Source organism: Dermacentor silvarum, chromosome 4 (assembly GCF_013339745.2).
Source record: "Dermacentor silvarum isolate Dsil-2018 chromosome 4, BIME_Dsil_1.4, whole genome shotgun sequence".
NCBI lineage: Eukaryota > Metazoa > Arthropoda > Arachnida > Ixodida > Ixodidae > Dermacentor > Dermacentor silvarum.
Genome location: NC_051157.2, coordinates 11,501,289 through 11,511,649, shown reverse-complemented (window position 1 = coordinate 11,511,649; position 10,361 = coordinate 11,501,289). Strand labels below are relative to the sequence as shown.

Sequence of the window (10,361 nt, the reverse complement as noted above, 5' to 3'; positions counted from 1 at the left end):
GTGTGTGAAGACCTCTTTATTTACATAGTTGACATAACGCCATGAAGCTCTTGCATTGTCGATGCAAATTTCTGGAATAGAATTAGAAGTATGTGACAGAAAGCCTTCCAGGTGTTACACTTCACATACCTGGAATTCTGGGACTGTAAGTTCAATAGTGTGACGAGACCGGTTGCTGGTAGAATCTTCCAAAGTTAGCTCGAGCATGACAAAAGGCGAGTTGAGGTTCTTGCAGAGATCAGACATAGCTGCAACACCTACCTTCCATTCAACATTGACCAGCTGAAATTTGCATGCAAAATGGTAAGTAGATGGCTCTCAGATTTCCAGCCTTTAATTACCTTCCCCAAAGGTCCAACTTGCTTCCCAACCTGTGGGGGAAAAAAAACTGGTATCACTGCCAAGAAGCAAACTTGCATTTTCTCATATCTACAAGAGCTCACAAATAGGCAAGCTGCTGATTGTATAATTTCTGCACATGTTCTTATCAGTGTTGCAATGATTGAAACAAGTAAAACTTTATATCCAATGCTGTGGCTCTAATTAAGCCTTCCGAGAATTGTTAAGAGTGGACCTGGCAAATCTGAATGACAAGATGCAAAGTTGTTGCACGGCTGTTTTTTCTAAGCATTGGTTACGACATAAACAATGACCTCTGGTTCTTGGACGTTTAGCTGCTGCAGACCCCTTGCATCTCATATAATGCATCAAAAGTTTCTTGGCCTAATTGGTATTTACTGTCTATGCGTCTTCCAATTTGGGCATGTCCTCGTTACGGCAAATGTCTTGTACAACTCTTGCACACAAACATGACTTCCATAAATCCATAATTGCTCATTGTTATCTGTAATAGCCAGTGCAAATGTACAGGTTATTCAGTCTGACCAAGATGGGCTGTGAGTACTGATGAATGATAGGACTGACCTAAACACCATAAAAGTTTAAAATCGAATTCAATGTTGACATTTTTTCCACGTAACCTCGCTGCACAAAAGTGTTGCAGGTACATTGTTCAAAATGCTGCACCCTTGGTCAGATTCTCATTCAGATCTCCAATGAGACAATACTTCAGTGTCAAATGACTGGCTGAAGTTGACTGGTCTGTGAAAACTAAAAAATACACATTTTGTAAAAGCTTTTCATTCAATTGTATTTAAAAATTGGAGCAGTTTCAATAAGCACCATCCTGCCAAACTAGCATACCATCTGTCGACTGTTTCCATAAGCAAAAAGCTATGAAAGGAGATCAAGGTAAAAAGCCCCAAGCAGTTTGCCTAAATTTGTCTTCGGCTGCGAGTCTGCCTTCGCTGCGCCCATCATAGAATAAAGAACCAACATAGTGCTTGCACCTCAACTCATTTGTTGTGAGAAGTACTGCGCTTTGCCGTATAATCGGAACCTGTCCTGAGGTCTGACCCCCTGAGGCCGAGTTAACCCCCCACGCGTCCAGGCCCACCTATCCAACCTGTACCTTCAGTGCTCTGTTCACATTGTCATTACAATTCAGGAGGTGGCTTGAGGTCGAATTTTCCTGATTAACAAAAACACTCTATCACTGTATTGTGTTTATTCATTCACTTTTAAATTACTTTGAGTAAAACGCTGAAGAAATAAACGTCATCATCCTTGGTGTCATATTATAATTATTAGGCATTTTATTTGCTGTTGGATTCCTCTGGCTAAAGCACGGAAATTGCATATATATTATGCAAAGTGCTTGCTCTCTCTCCCCCCCACCACCACCACAAAAACTCAAACCCCCCTGATAGAGATCCTGGGTTGGCTACTGACACAAGCCAACGTCTGTGTCAGCGTTAATTTCATGCGATAAAATCGACGAATGTCTTGGGGGTTATGAAGCAACTTCATGCTGTAGCCCGTGACAAAAATGCGCAACCGCTCCGTCCAAGCAAAGTACAAAGGCTTTCACGCGAGAGCAAAATTTAAGGCTCGTACATTCGATGATGCCACCGTCTTCAACAGCGTATTAACGTCGGCGTCCAGGCACATGTCTTCAATGAGGGATATCGCGGGAGCCTCTTTCAGGAACCGCAGCGCCCTATTTATGCGACAAAAAGAAGCGTCAGTGTAACGTACTTGTCCAATATTTGGCACCTCACTTACGAGACCAGACACTTGGAAGCTTCATACGCAGCTTTTAGCTCCTCAGGACATAAGCCGCAGGACCTTGCTTTCTGCAAAGACATATTTTATCTGACAAGTGCCCCATACTGGAGCTGGTTATTTATTTACCTCATCAATAGTAAGCGCTGAATCGGACTGCAAACATGACTGGACCTGCAATACAAAGGGAGTTTTGACAGGTGCTACTGTCACAGATCTAGTCGCAATCTTACCAGCGCTTTCTGAACTTCTACAGGATGTTTTCTGATCACTTCAGCGGCGGCCAATATACCTGTGAAATGTCAGGCATCCATCGGTAAGTCACGCCCACCGCACTCGCATTTCACCGCCCTCAATATAGTTCTGCAGAGGTGCTGCTGAACCTCTGAAGCTTTAACTATTTGCGTCTTTACTTTCTTATTCAAAGAAATTACTGCGACGTTACCTTTCGTAATTTTAGCCATATGTGCCGCCCTTAAATATTGGCACTTTCGATAAACACCACGCTAACGCTACTGTAGCTACTAGGCTGCCATGATGCTACTTGAACCGCCTGGACAAATGCAGAATGGTTACCTTTCTAGACTTACAACTTGCCCTACTGCTTCTCATGTGAAGTAACGCTTTGTTCGCGCTCTCTGCAATTGTGTTTTTTGCCAATGAAATAGTTAAAATTATGCACATCATTTACCTAGTCTCAAACACAACTATCCGTGCCAGGGGCGTAGACAGGGGTGGGTCAACCCCCCCCCCCCCCCCCCGAAATTTTTTCGCACCCCCCACCACTTACCCTTTTGGCGCTGAGCCGTGCTCCCTCAAGGGCTGCAGAAGATAGCGTCAACCTTTCCCTTTCCTCACAAACCACTTACTACTACTACACTTACCCACCCTTTGTTCTCGTCGCTTCGCGCTGACATAATTCATGAAACCGGTGCTACTATCACAATTGCATTCCTGGGCGCTTCCGTTTGGGTTGGTAATTTACAGCGAATCATGTCTGCATATGGAAAAAACTGTCACATGCAGTGTTTGTCAAGGCTTTGACATTCTGTGAAGTTTTGGGCGAGAATGTGGCGGCCGCATTCTGAAGCAACAAATGCGCAACAAATGAAGCAACAAATGCGGCATCCGCATTTTAGATGATGGCGAAAACGCTCGAGGCCCGTTTACAGGTGGTCGAAATATCCGGTACACATTTCCGCCGCTTCCCTTCAGGTGCCGGTTAGGCCGCGCTCGCGCAGGATCTTTTAGTCTGCGCGAGAAACGTCTCTTGTTTGCGATTGCGCCCCCACGGAAGGCTGGTAATTACTGATGTGTTGTTGAATCCCAAACCAGCAATTACGGAAGGCTGGTAGTTGCTGTTTTGTTGTGGAATCCCAAACCAGCAATGTACACACGAAGGGGTTGATGACAGCAGTGAAATTCCACCGACTCACAACAGAATGCACGAAACAGACAGCCGACAAGCATGAATTACTGCTGTGCGCAGGTCAGCGTAAGTAAACTCTTGTTGCAGGCGCTGACAGTTCTCGTCGGAGTTCACGCGTCCTGAGAAATAGATTATGTGCACTATGCAGTGAACAAGACCGAAGTTCATTCCTGCATCACTAGTACACAAATCAGTCGAGATTCTGTGAGGTACAAGGCCGCTTCCTGTTTGCACCGGCGTAAGTGAAGCAGAAATGAGTTGCGCGCACTACTTAAAATGCGTACACATGCCATATCTATGCTGTGCGGTGAAATATTCTGTACAATTCTGAATCTGTTGACATAAAGGCAAATGACGGCTGCACGCTCGCACACAGCGGAAGACACAGCTGCCCATGCACTTGCCGCAGGAAATGCAACCCTCTCGTATGAGGGAGCAGGGCGACGAAAGCTTCGGAAAAAAAAAAAAGAAGAAGAAGAAGAAGAAGAAAAAAACCTTACGCGCTTATGCGCGTATTTAAGTTTTCTAGCGCAAAGACGCAGCGAACAAGCTATCGCTATGGGAGTAGGTATAGCCTGGTCACACGTGCATTTTCACGCGTATAGTCGTCCTTGACTTGTGAAACGCACTTCGCCCCGACGAGAAGGACGCCATCTACGCTTAACGGAAATTAGCAATTAATGATGTCTTCTCCGATCGCACGGGTCGTCTCAATGATGTGTTTTCGAAGACTGGTCCATTCAGTGGCGCGATGAGAGACCGTTGCTCCAAACGCCCACTGTACCACTTACTGTATTTACTGAGCTTACTTTACTTTTTACTTAATTTCTTCACACGCACACGCGAGGGGGGGTGGTCGGTCCCATGTCTTTGATATACATGTAGAGAGTCTGCTTAAACTACTCATATTTATTATCGATCACGTGACGTAGAGGAAAGCAGAAGCTTGCCCCCCGGTCGGGCCGGTGACCCCCTCCCCGAAAAAAATTTCTGGCTACGCCCTTGATCCGTGCTATTTTTAGTCTTATAAATGAGTCTACCGCTTTTGAAGCGGCGCTTATAATAAACTTTTCCTAACCGGCTTGTTGCGCTTGCCGCGAATGTCATGTTTACGAAGACCTCTGAACGGGCGATTCGATCTGCCATGAACGTGTAATAATATTTTAAATGTGAAACATTTCTTAAATGGCGAACATTTGCCACTTTGACAGTATCTATCTATCTATCTATCTATCTATCTATCTATCTATCTATCTATCTATCTATCTATCTATCTATCTATCTATCTATCTATCTATCTATCTATCTATCTATCTATCTATCTATCTATCTATCTATCTATCTATCTATCTATCTATCTATCTATCTAGCGGCCTACGTCTAGGTCGTATTGCCAATTTGGTATTTACCAGAGAGAGAAGAGACTTTATTTGCACCCGTCAACTAGATGACGGGGTAGAGGCTTCAGCCTAAACCCACACTCATCCTCCCTAACCGTCGACCGGGATCCCTTGGGACGCGGCGGCGGTCAGGGCGAGACCGATGACTTGTATTTACCAAAATTGGCATACTATGACAAGAGTGTATGACGAACATAAATGATCGGTCATGACATGAATACCATGACGTGTGTCATGTAGGTCATGAAACAGCTGCCTACGTCTTGGTGCTCTCATGGTCGTTTCGTTAACTTCATAGGTACCAAAATTGGCATAGTATGACGGCAGTGTATGACGAACATAAATGATAGATCATATATATAACATGAATGTCATGACATGCGTATCATGTAGGTCCTAAAACAGCCGCCTAAAATGACAATGACTCAGCGAAAAAAAAAGTTTAACACCCAAAAACCACTCAAATGGGTTCTGACATGGGTACTAAGTGAAGGCTACACTAAAGGATGGTGCTAGAAGTCATAGTCATGAGCATGACTCAGCAAAAATGACAATGACTCACCAAAAAAATATTAACACTCAAAAACTACTCAAATAGGTTCTGACGTGGGTACTTAGTGAAGGAAACACTAAATGATACTGGTAGAAGTGATAGCCATGAGCATGACTCAGCAAAAGTGACAATTAATGGCTCAGCAAAAAAAGATTAACACGTACTCACGAACCACTCAAATGGGTTCTGAAGTGGGTACTAAGTGAAGGCAACACTGAAGGTTAATGGTAGAAGTCATAGTCATGAGCATGGCTAAGGCTTTCGCCTTAAGGTATCCTAGGCGTTGCTAAAGGGACTCCTGAGGACTCATGACGTGAATGTCATGACATGCGTGTCATGTAGGTGATGAAAAAGCCGCCTACGTCTCGGTGCTCTCATGGTCGTTTTGTTCACTTGGTAGGCTCCCCGCAGACTGCTTCGCATAATAACATCGATTACCAGAGGGCGTTGGATCTGCCGGCTTTTTTTTTACTCCTATTGGTCACCCAGCAGTAGCTTGCGTTTGCTTTAGCTACAGTGTTCTAGAAGCCTTTAGCGCATGTTTAGCTACAGTGCAGTTTAGCGTTCAATGGAAATGACTGTGCCGATGCCCCTGTCGTTCTGCATTCTAGCCAAAGAGTCCCTCGGCGGACGTCTTCGAGCAGTGAGCTCTCGGGGTTTTGGCTGTGTCGGTCGGATTTATTCGACTTATTGTTGGTGCCAAGTAGCGTTTTGAGAGAAATTAATTAGTTGTTTGATTATAGTGAGATAGTGTCACAGGTGTCGACAAATTCTCCGTAGGACGGCCCGTGGGCGATCTCCGCCTTGGTCGGCCTTCCTACCACCTGATATCGAATGCCTCTTGAAGCTTTCCTTAATAGTGGGGTGAGCAGCATATTCCTCTGGCGCTGGTGCCTTTGAACGGAGGAGCCATCCGGCTCAACAAACCGAAAGCAGTGCAGGTGGAACTTCTGGCAGACACGCTTCACTAATTGCACATTAATGATGCACGGTGTGATGTAGATTGTCTAATTATGAAGTGTTTACGCGGAAAAACGCTGTGTAACATTTTAAGCGAAGCTTTATAGGCTCACAAGTGTCGGCGGTGGTGGTGGTGGTGTCACGCAGAAAAGTGGGTTGATTTTGGCGATAGTGCAGAAAGGATCCAAGCTCAATGGCACACACCAGGGGCAAAAAAGAAAGAGAGAAAGAAAGAGAGAGAGAAGGAAAGATCGAGAGAAACAAAGAAATAAAATCATCACGTACGAAGGTCAGATACAGACACGGCAAACTTTGCTTACCCCTATTTTCTCGACAGGGGAAGGGCTAGTGATCTTTTTTATCAGATTTTTTTCGGTCTGCAGTGAGAATGTAGTTCACTGGAAGTACTGGAAGCATGCTGAAAACAGTGATAGGTGAGCGCGATAGCGATTATACGCCGGCATTGGTGGAAGGCAGACAAGTGCGCCGTAGCTGAGAGAAAGTATTTTTTTGTTTATCAAGCCGATGTTCCTGCGATTCATGTTTTCCGGAGTGGTAAATTATTTCTACGATAATAGCTACGTGTTCTCGTGGTTTTCTGCCCAACTGCTTTGTTTATTAACCAGACAAGAGTGTTTTTTAGCCAAGCCAAGTTCTCGAAAGCGAAACAGCGCTTTTACACGTGATAGGCAGCTCAGCGTGTTACCGTCGCCACGCGTGTGTAGTGCTGACCCCCATTCACGACACAACTAGTCGACGGCATTCTCACAGGGAGACCACACAACTATGTGTATTTACTCGCGAACTCGCGCGCGTACAACAGCATGTGCCGTTCGTTTGCGTGGACTTTCTTCAAATACTTCGTAATACGCGCAGAATGAAGCATCTAATAATATACGAACTGCAATTTTAAGCAATAAGTATGCTGTACGTAATAACAGCCGGTTTATGTACAGTAATCCTACATCTGGAGTACCAATATTTCATCGCCAAGCCGTGCCGCTTACTTGTTTTTGAGACTTTCTTCGCCCTTTTAAAATTGTAATTCCTACTTAAATCGCGAGCAGCGTGCCCGACTCTATGACTATAAATCATGGTAAACTGTAAATCATGGTAAACTATAAATCATTTCCATCAACGCATCACAACACATTCTGGCCGGTTGTCACTCCCTTTAAGTGCTCATCACAAGTTTGGATCGATGAAAGTAAGGGCTTTCATTTCCCCGCATCTTGCCTGCACCAAGGGCAAAATGCGGAGTCTACACCGTTCGTGGCTGAGTCTGCCAGAGACCCTGGAAAAGCTATCCGCGGCTGGGATAATATCTGTTTACCGGTGTACCAGAATGGTGGACAACGCATGTGTGCCTACTGAGTCAGTAAATGCCACTTCGCGTGTACATCTTGACCCTCAGAGATAAAAGTCTACTCTCTAATCTTCAGGCAGGACCCACTTTCCTCGCCCCATTAGAATGCCCCAATTAATGGCGCTTTGGCCATAGCATAGGTGGTTGTAAATCTAGCCGTCGTTGTTGCGTCTGTGGCGAGAGCCATTCCGCTATTGACCGCTCGGCTCAATCGGACATGTACTGCCTTTGCGGTGGAGCCCACAAAGCTGATTACTCTAACTGCCCTGCTAGAGCTCAAGAAGTCTTAATACTGGACGTTATGGAAAAAACGCATTGCTCACGCCGAGAGGCCCTTGCGGCGGTAAAGGGAAGAACTCATGGATATGCGAGTGTGACAGCACGACACCAGGCTGTCGTTGATGGAACCCTGTCACAGGCAATGTCGCACAAGCAATTGAAAAGTCTATGGTTAAAATTAGGCAGTGTATTGTAGAAAGTTTCACGAAATACTTTAATGGATTTGTATCCTCACAGTTAGCGCAGTTATTACTGACTGCTACTGCTCAGTCAATAGACTGACGTGGATACTACACCTCACTTTCAGGAAGATGGGGTAATTGCGACCATATATCACATAGAGCGAGTCAGACCTGTTCCAGTTTCCTCAAACAAGGACACGACTAGCTCAAACAATTCAGATTCTTAGGCTGCCTCAAACATGGAAATTGAGACGCGGGCACAGGAAAGGAGATGTTCTCCCCTAAAGACTACCACTTTACACTGAATTAAAAAAAAAATCATTCAGGTGTCAACTCAACAGCCAATATTTTGGAGGAGGCAGGTGCCTCTGCGGTGCTCTCATCACCGGAAGGTAGATGAGGGTGCTACAGTAGAACTGCAGATTAATATTATCTGTTTGTATACCTTTCTAAACGTTCTATCTTCTCAGCTTTGTCCAGATGCTATTTTACTGCAAATAACTTGGTTGTCTCCTGAAAAAATTGTTTTGTTTGCGTAATTTTACGTCGTCCGTCTAAAGGTATGTTCTTGCTAAATTCTTGTCTCAAGCAAGTTTTGGTGCCACCGGGCAAATATATCATTCCAGCTGATGTCTCCAGAATGTTAAATTCTAGCGGTAAAAATAATTCTCCCTGGCAGTAGGCCATTATAGTTGGTTAATATATACTTTCCTTCGGGTGTGCAGGATACACACTCACTAGACTCAGTTCTCGTAAAAGAGATCGTATTGGTGGAAACTTCAACTCGCATCATGTATCATGGAGATCCAGTTTAGCCCAATGTGGGAAGCGTCTATGGGACTTGGCAACAACTAATATTTTTTTCCTATCAAAATCAGGGCTCGGTTACATTTCTTGGCGGACAGCTTAGATCTGTGCTGTATTTTACATTTTCGGGTCCAGGTTTTTCCATATCCTCGTGAGAAACGGTGGGTGTTGGGTACAAACAGTGATCATGTTCCAGTGGTGTTTGAAGTGATAGGTCCACAGTCCACCGTGGATGTTCGAATCCGTTCTTTTGCGGGTTACCATAGATTTAAACAAATGCTTGCAGACCACTTTCAAATCAATTCGAAGTTCTAAAACTAACGGCGATGATATTTGCTCAATCTTAGACACGTTGCGCAAAAGATCAAAATTCGAGATAAAGGCATGCTCTGTTTCTCTATTTCTACAAACTGGCGGAATGACGATAGCTCGCGGGACTACAAGCCACGGAAAGCCGCGTGAAACAACTCATGCATATATATAACCAGTGTCCGAGAAACTGGAACAACTATAAATTTAATCATTGCAGCAACCTTTAAAAGAACGACATATAAGACAAAATATGATTGCAATGCTCGTCACTTTGAATTTCTTACAAAGTCAAATAATAAGCGTGCATTGTTTCGGTTTTTAAGATCGCGTAAAATGATTCCGCGCCCCTTGAACCTTGAGTCAATAGTTTTAACCACCAGTGAAAAAGCTGACCCTCTAGATGTAATTGCAAGAGGTTTAGAGACCCGATTCGCGACCTGTATTCCCTCCTCTCCTCAGAGACAGGGCGCAATAGAAGATTTCGAAGAGATTTCTTTGTCAGAATAGTTCTACGCTGATTCATGTTTACCAGCTGCAGCCCAAGGTCCCGATGAACTCACTACTAAGATGCTTAAGCTTTTATTTGACGTCACCCCTAACGTTTTGTTAGATGCCGTTTATTCTATACAATATATGCATGGATCCCTCCTGCGTGGGGAATCGCAAAGGTGATTCCACTGCATGCTTAAAGACGAAAGCGAAGGGTATGTACTAGACAATATTCTCTAACATCAAATTTTGTAAAATTAATAGAAATATTTTTACACGCACGCATGGTTAGATTGGTGACCACAAGGGAATTATTGAGCCCCTGCCAAACTGTATTTAGGCCAGGGATGTCGATCTGGGTGCGCACACGGCAACCTAGAGAGCCGAATTCAGTTGCCCGCTACCACAAACGATGTGCGGCGTTAGTTATACTAGACATTTCTAAAGCATACGGTAGTGT

At 44.4% G+C, this 10,361-nt stretch overlaps 1 protein-coding gene across 1 annotated transcript; it reads right to left on the bottom strand.

Annotated features, from left to right (window-relative positions):
* Nucleotide 1: 1 nt before the first annotated feature.
* LOC119449447 (uncharacterized) lies at nucleotides 2-2,698 on the bottom strand. Its single transcript, XM_037712622.2, has 8 exons — nucleotides 2,570-2,698; nucleotides 2,358-2,416; nucleotides 2,254-2,298; nucleotides 2,125-2,195; nucleotides 1,957-2,059; nucleotides 342-371; nucleotides 130-282; nucleotides 2-71 (listed from the first exon to the last, which is right to left on the bottom strand). The coding sequence occupies exons 1-8, from the start codon at nucleotides 2,586-2,588 to the stop codon at nucleotides 21-23; spliced, it is 531 nt and encodes a 176-aa protein (XP_037568550.1). The 5' UTR covers nucleotides 2,589-2,698; the 3' UTR covers nucleotides 2-20.
* Nucleotides 2,699-10,361: the final 7,663 nt, after the last annotated feature.

What these genes read in the sequence shown, in the direction of transcription:
- LOC119449447 (XM_037712622.2), bottom strand. An exon ending in GCTTCCAAGTGTCTGGTCTC is followed by an intron (nt 2,060 to 2,124) that starts GTAAGTGAGGTG and finishes TCGCATAAATAG; the next exon opens with GGCGCTGCGGTTCCTGAAAG. An exon ending in AGACGGTGGCATCATCGAAT is followed by an intron (nt 372 to 1,956) that starts GTACGAGCCTTA and finishes TTTCCCCCACAG; the next exon opens with GTTGGGAAGCAAGTTGGACC.